At 39.9% G+C, this 17,525-nt stretch overlaps 1 protein-coding gene across 3 annotated transcripts in view; it reads left to right on the top strand.

The window, feature by feature from the left end:
* The window catches only part of DENND1B (DENN domain containing 1B), a 245,469-nt gene that overhangs the window by 87,129 nt on the left and 140,815 nt on the right, over window positions 1-17,525 (top strand). For all 3 annotated transcript variants that reach the window (XM_048860501.2, XM_048860502.2, XM_048860503.2), the window contains exon 4: window positions 10,849-10,898. In XM_048860501.2, the coding sequence (XP_048716458.2) occupies window positions 10,849-10,898 (50 nt within the window). The remainder of the gene's footprint in view (window positions 1-10,848; window positions 10,899-17,525) is intronic.

Genomic DNA, 17,525 nt, shown 5'->3' with positions numbered 1-17,525 from the left:
AAATAAAGTGCTATGAAGTGTTAATAAAATCAGGTGGCAGTCGCACAGGCAGCCTTAATTCTAGCATTACCTAAATTTTGAGTGCTTGACTCTGCAACCTTAACATTCTTTTAATGTAGTTTTTTATATGTAATTTAACAGATCTATTAAAAAAAAAAGTGGAAAAAAACCAAATTCCTAAAAAACCCAAAAAACCCATCCTGCCTGGCCCCTGAGCTCCCGTCTGGGGAGGCTAGCCCCCGGCCCCTCCCTTGCTGTCCCCCCTCCCCCGCAGCCATGCCTCTGTGTGGGCAGCACTCTGGGCGGCGGGGCTGTGTGCTCATGCAGGGCAGCGCAGCAGCATGTCTGGCTCCGGCTGGGTGGCGCAGGTGCCAGACATGCTGCTCTGAGTGGCATGGTAAGAGGGCTGGAGCTGGGGGGTTGGGTAAGGGGCTGGGGGTTCCGGGGGGCAGTCGGGACAGGAAGCAGAGGCTGGTTTGATAGGGCAGAGGTTCTTGGGGGGACAGGGGATGGGGAACAGGGGGGGTTGGATAGGGGGTGGGGTCCTGGGGGCGGTTAGGGGTGGGGGTCCCAGGAGGGGGTGGTCAGGGGACAAGGAGTGGGGGGGGATTGGATGGATGGGGGTCCAGAGGGGGGCAGGAAGTGGGAGGGGTCGGATGGGGGCAGGGGCCAGGCTGTTTGGGGAGGCACAGCCTTCCCTAACCAGCCCTCCATACAGTTTTGCATCCCAATATGGCCCTTGGGCCAAAACGTTTGCCCACCCCTGCTTTAAAACATCATCAGCAAACATATATTTCTTGAATGGTTCTTATTCCCAAACTGGGTCTCTTTTATGGCCTGCTGCCATTATAAGTTTTCCCTTCTAGTGAGAGAATGGTATGGTAGACCTCAAATCAATGAAGGCTACACTCAGAAGGACCTCAAGACTTCTGGAATATGCTGCTCAAACAGTTTCACTTTTTTTTCTACTGCCTGTCCCTTCCTTCTCACATTTATCTACAGACTTCTTCTCCTTGTTCAGATCTATTCTGCCCCCAACAATCTTCTGTTCATTGAACTTTTTGAAACTTTGCACTTTTAGAGAGAGGTAAGGGATTGACTTTGTGTACACAATTTTGCAGCGGGACAGTAGGGTTGAGGTCTGTTATTTCTCACCTCTCTCTCTCTATTTATTTATTTAAAACATTTTTGCTGTTAAAAAGCATGTTATCTCTGGAGACACAAATCCACAGTTTGAGAACTGCAAAACTAAGCATTTCTGATGGCATCTTCCAGACTGAGCACTGAGTCCCATTGGGTAAATGGAAAGATTAACCTAAATAATCTATACAGAAGCCCCTGGAACCACATAAGATTGGGTCCCTAATCCATGAACTATTGGAACTCATTTACAAAATTTTCTTAAACATTACAAGAATATATTGTCTCATACTATAGAATTAGAATATATAATCCCTATTCCATGATGAGATATCTTTGAGCTATAATGTATCTTAATTAAAACTATCTTTCAATAGGTTTTTTCCTCAAAAAGCATTTTATCAAAAAAATCCGATTTAAATAAAAATCAATTTTTTTTTAAATCATTGATTTTTATCCACCCTGCATTCTAGTCTGTTAATTCCTTCTGTTTCCTCCATGATTCCGGTCCCAATAGGGAGAGCATTGAGAGTTCAGGAGAGATAGTCTGCTTTAATATCTTGTGCCTGGTACCTCAGCAGCTCCTGACCGCTGGGAGGAGCAATTGTAGGACAAGTGCAGTTCCGCCCTTGCAGCCTGGGCTGGAGCATACTCAGTGTAGATGGAGTCTTTGTGGAATTTAGCTTCCAGAGTCTAACAAATCTCTACTGGCCATGTAAAAACTGAGATTTTTCTGAGGCTCACAATTTGGTGGTATGACAAGAGTGATTAAGTTATTTTTATTTTTCTCAAAATTTCAGTGGGCTGTTCTTGTTCTTTTTTTGTATTTAAAATAAATTACTATTTCAATAAAAACATTTCCTTTTGAGGTAAAATTATCCCTTTTTAGGGTTGGATTTGTAGAAAAAGCAATCACTTAGTTTTTTTCATGTATCTTTTGCCGAGATTCACGCAGATGATTGTTAAAGGACAATATTATGAATCATTCTGTGTTTGGTAGCATTGTACCAAACTTAAAAATGCAAATCAAATCATTTGAAAGTATGAGAAAAGTTTGTTTCCCTTTTTTCTGTTTTTTTTTTAATATATTAAACAATCCATCCAAAGAATGACATTTATTTTTTAAAAAATAAAAGTATGAGCTTTTGGAGTAAACTTGGTACATTATTACTTCTGGACAGTGCTGCAGCTGCTGTTTGTATGTTCAGTGGCAGGTTAGTGGTGGTTGATTTTTGGCTCCCAAGTCCCACCTCTGTACTGACAGCTTTCTTTTGTGGCATCCTCTGTGTCACTCGAGGCTGTTGTCTTCCTTTTGGCTAGGCAGCTGGGACTCCTCCTTCCTGCTGGTTTCCTGACTAGGCTGTGCCCCAATGCTCTGCAAAGCAAAGAGAGGAGCCAGGATGTGGAACCCTAACTCTGAATTTCCAGATTTCAGACCTTTTGGTTTTTCCATAAATGTAATCTAAAGTCTAGAATTTCCTGGCTTTCATGGATTTAATTTGGATTTTTTAATGTTCTGATATTTTTAGCAGAAGTAAATGATAATGTCTTTGACATTTAACAGTTTTTTTTCCTGGGAATTGCCTGATAAGGTGTACTGAGACCTTATCTCTGTACTATTAACAGTGTTGCTGTCTATCCTGCTTCCATAGAACAGTGCAGTGTTCTGACCAGTGCATTTCTCTTGCATGCGGGAATTGTCAGGCTGGGCTAAATAGCTCTCTTCCTTCATCTCTCCACTGCTAGGGGATAATTTTATGATTCCCTCTTCTCTGCTCTCCTTCTGTTAGGTTCATGCTCCTCTGTGTGTGTCTCATACAGAGGGGGTGACCGAGAAGCCAGCAGAGGAAGATCAGAGAGAGGACTGAGCTGTCTGGATTTGCATTGGCCATCTTACGTGGCAGTATCAGGGTTTCACACTCCTAGGGGCTTAATGGTGAAGGACTCAAACGTGAGAAGTTTGGCCTTGATCCAGCAAAGAACTTAAGCATGTGCTTAACTTTAAGCATCTGAATAATTTCACTGATGTCACCGGATCAGGCCTAGGTGCTCAGCACAATAACAGCCTTTAGTGTGGCTTTTTTAATGGACAAAGGAGGAATAAAAAAATGGTAGGAACTCTGAAGAAAGGAATTGCTGTGGAGAGGGGAAAGGTTGGAATAAAGCTGGGTGGGTCCCAAGAAACGAGAAAGTTGAGAGTTGGAGGGAAAGAGACATGAGGGAGTTCCAAGAGGGGAAAGAGCTCGGGGGCAGGAAGACCAAAGGAAACACTACCAGGATGACACCCAAACAGGGCATTTTACAGTGAGAAAGAGAGAAACAGGGAGTGCAAGGAGGAAGAAAGGAAGAGTTGAGAGAGAAATAGGTGAGATGTCCTGGAATACAGGAGAGAACAAAGAGCAGGACCTGAGCAGCAGCAGCTGTATTCAGCAACATGGGAAAAAGCAAGGAGGTACAAAATAGAATGGGGTGGATGTGTAAGAGGTAAACAATTGAGAGAAGAGGAGTTGCTTTCTTTCAAAAAAGAGAAAAGGAGGTACAGGAAAATGAAGGAGAGTTTAAAAAAAAAGACTGAGGGGGAAAAAAGCCTTAGGCAGAAATGAGAAAAGGAAAAATAACATGGTGAGAAAGAAAAAGGAAATAACGAAATAGAATAAGTGAGGGGGTAGTGAGGAAAGAAGATGTAAAAACCTGTCACTTCTAAGTTAGTGATTTTTATTTATGCTCCTATATGTGATAATATTTCCCTAGCAGATGTCCTGTCTCTCTGCAAGTTTATGGAGATGGTTAGTTATTTTGAGCACCTGTTATATGAATATTGTTTGCTATCTCATCTCAGTTCTGTAGTTAAATAGTTGGTGTTGTCATGGTTGCTACTTTTTAAAAAAAATATTTTCCCCCTCTCCCCTGGGCAATTCTGAAATGTTTCTGGAGTGGACCTAGTGTACCTGTCTCTTGGTGTAGGATTAATCCCTTCTTCCTAAAGGGACACATTCTCTTTTCTATTCCTTTGCTTATAATTAGGGTTCAGAGCAACAGCCATGTTAGTCTGTATTCGCAAAAAGAAAAGGAGTACTTGTGGCACCTTAGAGACTAACCAATTTATTTGAGCATAAGCTTTCGTGAGCTACAGCTCACTTCATCGGATGCATACTGTGGAAAGTGTAGAAGATCTTTTATACACACAAAGCATGAAACAATACCTCCCCCCACCCCACTCTCCTGCTGGCAATAGCTTATCTAAAGTGATCACTCTCCTTATAATGTGAATGATAATCTAGTTGGGCCATTTCCAGCACAAATCCAGGGTTTAACAAGAACGTCTGGGGGGTGGGGGGGGTGTTAGGAAAAAACAAGGGGAAATAGGTTACCTTGCATAATGACTTAGCCACTCCCAGTCTCTATTCAAGCCTAAGTTAACTGTATCCAATTTGCAAATGAATTCCAATTCAACAGTTTCTCGCTGGAGTCTGGATTTGAAGTTTTTTTTGAAGTTTTTTTGTTGAAGAATTGCAACTTTCGTGTCTTATCACTTTAGATAAGCTATTACCAGCAGGAGAGTGGGTTTGTGTGTGTGGGGGGGGGTGGTGGTGAGAAAACCTGGATTTGGGCTGGAAATGGCCCAACTTGATTATCATTCACATTGTAAGGAGAGTGATCACTTTAGATAAGCTATTGCCAGCAGGAGAGTGGGGTGGGGGGAGGTATTTTTTCATGCTTTGTGTGTATAAAAGATCTTCTACACTTTCCACAGTATGCATCCGATGAAGTGAGCTGTAGCTCACGAAAGCTTATGCTCAAATAAATTGGTTAGTCTCTGAGGTGCCACAAGTACTCCTTTTCTTTTTATGATTAGGGTGGTCACCTCGTTGAGGGTCTGCTTGTTTTCTTAAGGCCCAGTATTGTGTTGTGGATCCAACACAGAACCAGTTGGAATGGTACTGTTCCTTTTCTTAAAAAGAAAAAAAAATGTTTGAATTGAATGGGAAAATGGATTTTCCTGCCTCTGATAAAGTTCAGTTCTGGATACATAAAGCATCCCTGCTAGGAAAGATAGAGGTGCTTTGAAAAAGCCAGTCGTCAATGCCCCCAACCCTCATCCATCCCATTAAAATACACCAGATAGTGCATACTGGCAGCATATATTATAAAAAGAAAAATAAATAAATTTCTCTGATGGTATACCTGCAAATCCCCACCCAACACATTTTAAAAGTTAATCAGTTCAAACAGTGTGCTTGTACCAAGTAACATGTTTACTATAGTTTTAAAGAATCAAGAACAAAGAATTCTAGCAAGTTCACCACACTCAAATTTGGTGTAGTATTAGGCCTTGTCTGTGTGGGAAAATTTTGTCAGTTCTACTGGCGTACTTAAATTCCTTCCAAAGTGTCATAAACTAAGCTGGAAAAAGGCACTCTTATATTGGAATGAGAGTGTTTAAATAGTGGGTTTTGCTGGTATAACTAAATTCACACCTAAGCTACATTGGTATAACTTTCCCATGTAGACAACACCTTAGTCTCCATTCATTTATAGTTAGGTGCCAGTGTTTTTTGTTTAAAGAAAAATATAAATTTGTACATTTCCAAGTTACCTTTCCCATCAGTATGCACACCTTTCTGTTTGTTATACATGCTTTATTGTTTAATGTAATAGTCTCTCCTTTCAAGTTGGTAAATCAACTATCAAAATTCCATTATGCATTTCAGACTCCAACTTTCTGAATATGACACAATTTGAACTTCTTTGTTTATAGTGGATCATAAATCTGCTTTTTAGGATAACATTGGGGTGAGCAAAGAATATATCCTACAAAACCTTTATGAAAATGTATTGTATAGACATTATGAGTGAAATCCTGGCTCTGTTGAAGTCCATAGGAGTCTTGCCATTGACTTAAATAAGGCCAGGATTTCACCCTATATTTTTAGCCATTTGTGGTGGTCTGGTTGGGAAGGGTTTTAGTACTTTTAGTGTCTGACTAAGAGAAAATCTGATTGATCTACTCTTGATGATTGTTTTTGCACAAAACAAAGATTAATTAAAGGATTTTGCATTTCTGAGTGTTGATTTGTGTAAGTTAATGAAGATCCTCTTCTCTTTGCTGATGACTTCCATTATTAAAATTCCAGCCTTTTCCTTCCTAGCTAGTAATGAATAAAGCTACATTTTAGTCACAGGTATTTTTAGTAAAAGTCATGGACAGGTCACGAGCAGTAAACATGACTTGTACTATATACCCCTAACTAAAAGTTGGGCTGGAGGGCTGCAGATGCTCTGGGAGGGCAGTTCGGGGGCGCCGCGGGTGCTGGGGGGAGGTGGGCAGTGGCGCACAGCCCAGGAGCTTCGTTGATGCTGGTGGGGGGTGGGGGGGGGGCATGGGCAGAGGTGGTGCGTGGCCCGGGACCCCTGCTGGTGCTGGATGGGGAGGGTTGGCAGGGCTGGGAGCTCCTCAGAAGTGGCTGGCATGTTCCTACAGCTCCTAGTGGGAGGGAGGGCTGGGGGGCTCCAGGCACTGCCCCCGCAATGAGCGCTGGCTTCACAGCTCCCATTGGCCGGGAACTGCAGCCAATGAGAGCTGCAGGGGTAATGCCTGCAGGAAGGAGCAGCACGCAGAGCCTCCTGGTCCCTCCACTAGGAGGTGCAGGGATATACCAGCCGGTTTCGGGGAGCCCCCCAAGCTAACCGCTGCCCCGTACCTCAACCCTCTGTGCCAGCCCTGAGCGCCCTCCCACACCCAAACTGCTGCTGCTGCACCAGCTGCTGCAGAAGTCACAGAGGTCACAGAACCTTAGTAATGAATGTTATGCCAGTCGTCTAACTGAAAGGTCAGACCAGTAATATTTTCCAAAGGCAATGCTGTGAGTTGGCAGGAGAATTTCCTACAACAGATGGTCATCATCACCTGTACATTAAGCATCATTCTTATATTCCTCAGCTCTACTTGCTTTGGATGATGCATATACCATGGTGATGGATGCCATATAATAATAACCCAGATAGATAGACGTACAGTTAAGCAAGAAAAAGAAAATCATTCTTATATTTCGGGTGCCTGCAGTGGCTTTCTCCACAGAAGAGATCTCTGTTTGTGGGAAAGCTGGAGGAATGGTAAGGTGTGGTCAGTGAAATTGTGAACTGCCAGGAACTACTGGACTGTAATCCCCATGGGAGGTGCAATATCTGCTACAACATTATATAAATAAATAGACTATGCTGAGATGCTTCATGCCCTGCCTCTGGAATGAGAAAGTGACTTCCATTCCCCTTCTACTTGGGCTTTGCACAGGGGACTGGGCTTTCGCCCACAGAGTGTGATATTTCAGGAAAATAAATCTACCCTTTTTGTAGTTGAGGGATTTTTGAAGCTTGCATAACTGCACTAATGGTTTTGTTAATGTTTATATGTATATACAGAAAGTTTTCTAAAGAGTGAGGTAGTTGCCTGTTTTAACAACAAAGTTAATTTGTTTACACAAATATTAACAAAAATTCCTATTTTTAAAGGCAACAATGTTACTGCTTTTAGCATTAGCTAATACGTTGCAAAATAATTTTATTTCCCACGTTAAACAGTCAATACTCTTCTGGAAGCAAGCAAATCTAACATTACAGTTTCCATAAATGAAAATAATCCACCAGAAGCTAGAATTAAGGATATTTCTTAGTGTTTGAAGATTCATGTAACTTTTTCATCAGAGAAGAATAAATATTTTTATTAAACCTTTAAAATAAAAGGGGATATAAATTAGTGTAGTGCTCTTTTTCTAATGAGTACACATCTTTCTGTCCAATAAGCAGGTATGTCTTAGGTGCAGGCCCGTGGAAATGAAGATCGATTAGAAAACTGAGTTCAAGTTTCATTCAGGAGAAAGGGTCACTGTACAATAAGTGTCAATTTTGAATCATAGAATATCAGGGTTGGAAGGGACCTCAGGAGGTCATCTAGTCCAACCCCCTGCTCAAAGCAGGACCAGTCCCCAATTTTTGTCCCAGATCCCTAACTGGCCCCCTCAAGGATTGAACTCACAACCCTGGGTTTAGCAGGCAATGCTCAAACCACTGAGCTATCCCTCTTTAAATATGTTTTAATACTTAATATGTATGAATACATGTGTAACATGATTATTTACAATTAATACACCCCAACAGTGTTTAGAAGACACCTAGAAAGCATCTTAGATGCATCTTATTTTCCCACTTTTTTAAAATCTGAATAGTACCTGTAATTAAGGGAGAAAACTGAGCCCTGGAAGCTAGGTAGGACTTCCAGCTATTGATCTGTGTAAACCCAGCTTACACTGTCAGGGGAGAAGGAGTCAACTGCTGAGCTGCTTTGTCACTGACATAAGCTGAGAGAGGATTTTTTTGTCTATACTGTTTATACACCAGTCTATAGACCTGCTGGCTGGTTGAATTTTAAAGAGTGCGGAGGTTTAAAGACTTGTCCCCTGAGGGATGCTCCTGCCAGTTGGGAAGCGAGCTGAGGCTGTGTTTTGCAGAAGTTGTGTGTGTGTATGTGTGTGCTGCTCAGGGTGGGGGAGGGGTGGGAGGCAGCGCAATGGGAAAGTACTGTAGTTCATCTGAGTCTCAAAAATGTTGCAAAATGTACTGATGATTTTTATGTTGTGCTAATATCTTTCTTTTGTTTCCTTCTTTATGCAGTAATTTATTTTTTTAAAAAAAGCTCCAATGGGAAACTTAGATGAATATTGGAAATGCATTTCCTTCCCTATTTTAAATAAGTCCTATAGTCACCAAGCAGCAATTAATATTGTTGATAGTAAGACAAAAATGATGCTTTAAACTAAGATGTATATTAAAAGTGAAAATGGTTGAAGGTACCTGTGTTGAGCTTTATTACCTGAGGACCGCAAATTTAAAAATGAAATTATTTCTTTGAAAAAAGAAAATTAAAATTTTGTGAACCTGAAAGAATGATCTATTTGAAAATTAATATATTACCAAGTTTGGACTGTTTTTTCTTTAGTTTGTGTTTTTTGGTTTTGTTTTATTGCTTGTTTTCAGCTTTGTGTGTGTGTGTGTGTGTGTGTTTTATTCCCTGCAATTTCCACATTGGCCCCTTGCTGCCAGCCGAAACAGAGACTGAACAGCAGTCTCTTCGGAGAATATTATATGTGCTACTACATAGAAAGAGATTTTCCATAATCAAGAGAGTTAGTATCCTTCCCCAAAACACAGCATATTACTTTCATCCTATTCTTTATCTCTGTTATCACACAGAGTGAAAGTCTCATAGCTGCTCCAGAACTCATAGGCTTTTTCATTCTTACTGTATGCACTAATGTAGTGGTCTACAGGGCACACGCTATAGCCTTGAAAAAAGCTGTACACATTTCACTCATGCAATGTTTACAGAGTTTTAAAATATACAGACCTTGCTGGTTAATATATTAATATTTTTCTATGGGTGTTTTACACTGTGTAAAACCAGGCAAATACTTAAGATAAGGCACTTATTCAGTACAGTGCACAGGAATTTAACTGCATGACTTTCAGGATATGGGAGTTGCTGTCCCATCCTGCAAAGTGCTCAGCATTCTTTCACTTGAGTGAGTTTTGAGGGTTCTCAGCACCTTGTAGGTCAAGCACCTAAATCCTGACCCTTGGCACTGGAAGTTTGGAACCTACACACTCAGTCCTGCAAACACTCACTTAGCGGGATGACTGATACAGGTACCTTTATGTACATAAATGCTTGCAGGTTTGGTATAGTAAGCAAGTGCTGCACATCACTGACCCAACTACATTTCATCATCAACAACCTTCCCCCTAAGTTTAAACATTTCACACAGGACTTGTTTTCCCAACTGGTTTGCTGTAAGCAAGAAAATAAATACCATTTTTTGGATCTTATATGATCAGTATTATACATTTATTCAGATTTGCTGACAGCTGATCTGTTAGCTCTGATTTTTCTAGAGAGAGATCTTGTACTTCTTAAAAACATTAGGACATTTTTATATTTGAATTAACACATTTTATTTGCCACTAAACAGCTTCTTAAATAAAAATGTCCAGAAAAGAAACACAGTATCCATTACATGATGATCTGAACACTGCAGGGATGGTCTTACTTTTAATTAATTAATAATGAGGTTTGCTTGTGAATGCCTTACTGCTCTACTGAAGGGATAACTGCATAAATTTCTACTTTATACCAACAGAAGATTTTCATCGTTTTCAGCATTTGACTATGAAACACATATAGAGTTGTTATACCTCTCAGTAATTCATTTTGCTGCCAACTTCATTCCCTTTTCTCTGCCTGCATTTTAATTGAAACAACATTTGTATTTTTGAGCCAGGATCTGTCAGAAGTCCCTGTGGCTAGTCTGTGGTACAAGTAGCAGCAGACGTGGCTTACCCATATGGTGCAGTGCTTCTTGTAAAATCCATATGGCCTTGTTGAAGGGAATCCCAGCGGGGATGTGAAGGGTGTTAATACCCTTCAGGCCAGGCCTTTCCCTCCTGGGGCTTCTATGGCATTGTCTTTGCAATCTGCCAAAGCACAAACTTAATTCCTTTTTAATAATCAATTATTTTAGTCCAGGAACGTGTGCTATATTTCTTGCAACCAAATATTTCTTTAAAATGTTTTTTGTAGCAAACAGTATAACAGAAATACTTAAATAAAATGTCATTTTAAAATCCTAACATTATTTCTTTAATCTGTATTTACAGGAGGTGCTGCAGAGTGTGCCGAAGTTCTGCTTTCCCTTTGACGTTGAAAGGTTTGTAGTACAGTGATCATTTATTTAAAAATATTTAACTCAGTGTATTCTAAATTATATATCTATTTAGTGAAGATGAAAATAACTTTTTGAAAGTCTAGACTTAAAGAAATAAGAACAAAATAAAATACACTGCATCCTCTAGTCTTGCACCTGGAGGTGAAAAGAATAAAGACTAAACATTTTCTCCTTTGTTCTCGAAGTATGTATTTAGGCACTAGTAGAAAAATATCACAGTATAATACACCCTTGCTAGGATTTTAAGAATTCTCTTTTGATATAGAGCTGCATCCTGGCTCCCAACTTCCTCCAGCCCAATTGTAAACACCATCTGTGTAATATAACTATACAAGATAATTTCCTCCCAATAAAGAAATGGTGCAATATACTGAAATATAAAATCTCACTTGCAGTTTTAAAAATAACCCATGGTTTGTGTTTCACCTTATATAAGAATTAAAAGAACTTCAATTACATGCCAGTAACTGAATGTGCACGGGCAGCAATGGATTTTTCTGAGGGTAGATTCAAGACCTTTGTTTGTAAATGGTAGTTCACCTTCCTTATATCGGTTTTAGTGTGGCTTCCACATGCCAGTTGCCACTCATTTCAAATGTTTGTACAAGATATTTTTTATAAGCACCAAATATTTATTTTACTTCATCAAAATGTTTGATCATGAGTTTAATGATTATTAATTTAACCAACTGTGTAGATTTGTAGTTTGGGAAATTCACATTGTGTCTGTCTGTGAGTCAGTTGATACTGTGTTACCGGTAGAAGCTTGGTTTGTACAATTAATGAATGTGCACCCAAGTAGCCTTCAGATTTCGCTGGTCTCAATGGTATTAGCATCAGTTGCATGATGGGATTCAAAGAGAATGGTCCCCAAAGGTGTTACAATTTAGGAAACAGAAGACAGTAAAACTAATGTGTATATGGGAGCGAAGAAGGGCTTGGAAGAGAAGACAGGTGCAACATAGAACCTTACAAATACATGTTATGTGATAGTAAACTTGGTCACCTAATCTCTTAGATGTTGCGCTTCAGTTGAGTTGTTTGACTTTTGAACTGGTTAAACACGCAATCCCTTACACAAGTTTTATGACTCACGCAACACTGTTGATGATATTTTGTATTTGTGCATTAAAGCCTGTACGTTCTTGAGCTTACAGTATGTACGAGTATCTGTTTCAAGTTAATAGTGAAGGTGTGGCATGGAAATCAACTTTGGAGATGACAGAAGCGGGTGAGGTTCTGTTGCTGCCATCCAGTGGCAAAAACTTAGCCAGTAGCAGTAAATAAATGATTTCCACAAATTGCTGTGTGTGATTGTTAGCTATTAACAGGCAAACCAATGTCTGTAGTTTAGGTTACCTAGCATTTCCATTTTAAAGGCTCTTGTTCAGTTTACTGTTTTCTCAAAGTTTTACCTGTTGGGCTGAGGTTTGGTAGGTGTGCTCTGTGCAGGAGTGAGGAAAAGAAGCATTTATTTTTGCTAAGAAAATTTTGTTGTGAACTGTTTTTTTTTAAATGGCTGTAGTGCCCAAATACAAGATAATGGAAAATTGAAATTTGTCAGGGACATATTCCCTAGGTCATAGATGTGCCAGTCATTGGTTTGGTGGATTTAATTTGGACAAGTTATAAAGATTTAAAATGTTCATTTTGTGCATGTATGCTGGTTTATTCTAACCAGAAAACTAAGAAACTCCCAAACTTTCTTCTGACAATGTACACGCATGATTATATACATGTAGTAAAAATTTTCATTGAAAAGGTGACCTCTCAGAGTGCCATTGGGTGTGCTTTTTTGTGTGTTTAAATAAGTAGAATGGAATCTCAGGCTTTATAGTTAGAACATTCTGGAAAACAGTTCTTGAAGGAACATATGAACGGAGGCATGGCTCTGAAGGAGTCCTGCCGTTATACATATAAAATAGAAAGATACAAATAATTTGAGGCAAGAGCTCTTGTCTCATTGATTCTCCATATTGCACATTATAGAGAGTTCTGTGACTCTCTTGTATGATATGATGGAATTAAATTCTTTCTTCTTTGTTTATATTAAAAGTGGAAATTCCATAAAAAGAGTAGATTAATAATTTTTAAAGTTAAAATTTTTAAATGACAAGGTACCCTGCACATCCTAAATGTTACGATGAAGTCTTAATTGTGTAATCACATATTACATCTTTCCACAGGACACCTTCCTAATTCTGTGCACAAACTGGATAGTGAATGAGGCAAGGCTATGTAGTGAATTGGGCTGAGTCTTGCCTTATTCACCATACTAGTTGTATGGTTTGTCACAAATGAGGTAAGAGCCTGCAAGAAAGGGAAGATAAAGGTAATAGACTGGGATCTATTGTGGGTTCTGTTTCTGCCTCTGCCACAGGTTTCCTGTGTGATCTTGAACTTACTCTTTGTTCCTCAGACTGGGATTTGTAAAGTGGTGATAATATTTGTCAGCCTGTTAGTAGTGATGTGAAGATAAATTATTCAAGGTGTGTGAGGCTCTCAGATACTTGATGAGAACCCTGGGAAAGCCTATAAAAGGTTGTGTGCTTCAACCTTAATGTTCATTTGATGCAACATTTTTGTATTTACTATATAATGTTGTTTTCCTGGACAGAAACTCCACATTGTAAACTTTTACATACTGACCTAGTCACCTCAAAGAAAGGTCACTGTTAATGTTTTGAGAGCATCCCATGGACTTTTACTGTGTAGGCCAGTGTAACTAAGTGTACCTCAGAGATACTAGTCTTGAGGGAAGAAGGTGATAGAAGACTACTTTTTTGAGCCAGTGGCAGTAGCTTCCCACGGAAAGATCTGATACCTCCTTCTTGGGCCCAGAAGGGTAAACACAGGGCTGTTGTTAAGGTCTCCCACTCACCCACATAGGCAGAAGCAGGAACTAGAGCTGCTTTCGGATTCAGCACACTCACAATAGGTGGAGTTAGGGAATTTCTAAACATGTTTGTGAATGTGGTATTTTGCTTGGTCACTAGCATTGGGAACCAGATGGCTCAGTTTGCAGATAACAAAAGGAGTTTGTGTAGGTGCATGAAATATCTCCTTTGTGTATGTCATGTGCCAAAAATGAATGCATTATCAGATCTGTTATCCAGCACTGCATGCGTACACCAGATTGTTGTTATCCAGTTACTCAAAAGTACTGGACTATTGCCTTTGGGCCAAATCCTACATCTAGTACACAGCTTCTGGATACCCCAGATTTAGAGGGAAGATCTGTGTGGAGGGAGGGGCGTGGGTGCAGAGTCTTCATCAGGCCACTAAGCATCAGTAGGGCAACTCTGCAGCAGCTTGAGGCTGCAGTAGCCCCAGGTACTCTTACTTCCAACTCTTGCAGGGTTGAGGAATAGCCAGTGGATGACTGTAGTTAGGGACCAGCTCCCTTGCCCAGCTATTTCATCAGCTCACTATGTAAAATTTCTGAGTGCTGGGGCGCAAGGTGGTGGGTTACGTGGTCCAGAATCTTTGCAGTGGTCCACTTTGCGGTGGAACTGCATCAATTCTGCTACAGCCAGAGTATTCTGATACCATAATCTTTGTCTCTTTAATGTGTTTGTTTTTGTATAGAATGCTCTTTTGGGATGAAAACTTAAAAAAAAAAAAAAAACCCAACCAAAACCATAAACACATAAATAAGGCTAGGTGAAGCAGGGCAGATGTGGTAAATACTTAAGACATTATTCCTTCTAATTTTCAAAAGTAAATAATATGACTGGAGGCTAAAAATCTGTGATCAGTACTTAATTTAGCCACTGTACAATAAATAAAGGCTGAAAAGCAAACCAGAGGAGGACACGGTTGTATAAAGTGCATATCAGGATTTTACTTTTTAACTTCAATTTCTGTACTATTGGTGATTTAACTCAGACCCTGAATTTCATTAGTGATGATTGTGGTTGATTTTTTTTTAAGGGAAAAATAAAACCCATACATATAAGTGCTTATGAGTTTACTCAGTTGGTGCTAAGAGTTCTAGGTCTGGTGTGTAAATAAATAATTTCATACTTTAATAAATGACACTCAGTTGTATAATAGTTGTAATCGCTCCTTTGGTGCCATTAATGGGTGACTAATTTCACTTCTGTTTGTCATGGGGATTCCCTTCTCCTCTCCTTTTTGTCTGGGGCAGATGGATTCTACCATTCAGGGTACAGGGTATTTCCGCATTTCTTTTGTATTGTTTGGCAAAACAACTCTAACACAGCTTGCTTCTTCCTTCCTTCCTTCCTTCCTTCACCAAATTAAACTAATCAGTTCTGTTTCTCCTCCTTCTCCATGTCTTCGTGTTCTTTGTCTGTAACTGCTAGTCTCTGTGTCTGTCTGTCTCTCCTGTTTCTTCAGGGGCCTCACATTCCCCATTTTCTCCATCAACCTCTGTTCATTGTGGTTATCCTCCCTCCAGCCAAAGAGTCTGAGCTGTGGCTCCCTATAGAGTCCATGACTGCAGGTCCCTTTAATTGGTCAGAGGGTCACTAAAGTGCCATGCAAGCTGTGTCATCTCTCCTGTGGCTGCCTTCATAGTATTTGTAGCCCAGGGTGTGAAGGATCAAAGTCAGTCCCTAACTGCAATATGTAACCCCTAGATGACTCAGTCCTCTTTCTGCTTTGAATCTCCTCTCCTTTCATTTGTCTCTGCCCTCTAATCCTTTCTTCCTATCTTCTGTTTATCTCTTTTCCCCCCTTCAGCTTGTGATCCTTCTGCAGAGCACCTCCCAGAAGAAGAGAGTACAGTAAATATGCGCTTGCAGGTAGCACGTTCCCAGAAGTATCACAAAGAGTAGCGAAGTGACGCTGATAGGTACCTCATTAATTTCACCTGTTGGTCTTGTGGTGTCACTTCGGAAGCATTATGTGCTGGAGTCCTACTACCCCTGCTGGTACGTGAGGAGAAGGAAGAAATCTAGCAATGGAGGATCACTCCTATGCTTTTGGATCACACCTGGGCTCCTGTGCATAGCATTTCCCCAGTGACCAAGTAGGATCAACAAGTGAAAACGGTGGGGATGATGTCACTTTCACTCTGCTGTTTTTGTTGATGTGTCTAGGGGAATTGCTAGGTGCAGAAGCCAGGTGTGATCTGAAAGCATGGTAGTCAGTGGAAGTGGGAGGTCACTGGATGTACAGTCCTCACCAAAAGTACCTATGTAATTTATCACATACAGAAAACTTTGCTTTAGAAGTAAGTAATGAAAGTGCATTTTTAATCCAGGCAAACACTGAAAATAAGGGAAATGTAGAGTTAAAGTGATTCCACTATATACAGCATTCCCTTTATGCTTTGTTCATCCCAGATCAATGTACAATCTTAGCTGTGACCATAATATATACCAGTTATCTAGTCTGTTACTGCATACTTTATCAATAAAGACAATTTTTATTAAAGATTCAGTCCATATTTGCTTATACATAGATGGTCTTTGGATGGAAGATTATATAAATTTTCTGGGCTATGGAAAACAAATGTTAGCTTGTTGTTGAATACTTGTGTTTATAAGGTTGTATTCAAATATCTATTGAAAATGGCTATTCTATTACATTTTGTGTTGAGACTTTTTTGGTTAAGTAACTAATTTGGCAAAGAAAGGTTAGAATTAAGGTTGTGATCCAAATGGGTCATTTAGTTATTTTGTGCAAACTGATCATATAGATGTGGATATATTATCAAATGAACAATGGAATCACTGTATCCTGTCCAATTTTGTTTCTTTCAGTTTTTATGTTGATTGAAAAAGACATTTTAGCAACCTTAACTCTGTTAACTATTTTTTTAATGTGGGAGTTTCCTAGATTGGAAACTTTTTATAACTTGAGCTGTTTAAATCTTTCTTTGCTTTCAGGCTGCTGCCTGTTTCTGTTGGAGGCATAAGAGATCAGGGAAGCTGGAAAACAGCTACTCTGAGTTGGCTGGAGCTAGAGTCAAATCTTAGAAAAGTGTGCCTGAGTGCTAGAGTTATAGAATATGGATTGGAACTGGGGAGGCGGGACAGGGGCCTGGATCCGGAGTCATGGAAAGGAATTCGTTGGGGGACTGAGGACCCAAAGCTGGAGATTGCCAGAGGTCTTTATCTCACCATTCCCTCAACCTGTTTCTAGCCTCATCTCCCAAACCTCAGTTAGAACAGCTCCTTCGAGTGTCTGCGGAAATTGGCCTTCCTTACAGTTCATCCAGATAAATGCTGAACTGCTGAAAGATTTTTGTGTTTAGAACTTTAAGTGTTTCAAAATCTAACTGGCTGAGCTGTAAGCAGAATAGTGCCATAGCCATCAGTTTTCCTTGTCATAATAGACACGGTTAGGATGAATAATGGTATTATATTTTATTTCACATTTTCTTTAAATATATCCTCAAATCCTAGCCCAAGTCTGAAAATTTGTTTAACTGTGTTACATATCTTTCTTAAGTTTCACAGATGAAAACAAAGCCATTTAGAGGGATCCTAAAACTTCAACAAGGAGTCAGTTTTAATGTTTTCAGTCTCCTAAACTGTTAAACAGATTTGCATATAATCACAGAAAAATAGTTATGTCTCTTATAGTAAGTGGTGTAAGCTTGGGGATGATGCACACTAATTTCTATATGCGAGGAAG

The sequence above is a fragment of the Caretta caretta genome, chromosome 8 (genome assembly GCF_965140235.1).
Source record: "Caretta caretta isolate rCarCar2 chromosome 8, rCarCar1.hap1, whole genome shotgun sequence".
Classification (NCBI taxonomy): Eukaryota; Metazoa; Chordata; order Testudines; family Cheloniidae; genus Caretta; species Caretta caretta.
The sequence above is the reverse complement of the archived record's forward strand: the minus strand, read 5'-3'. Positions and strand labels throughout refer to the sequence as shown.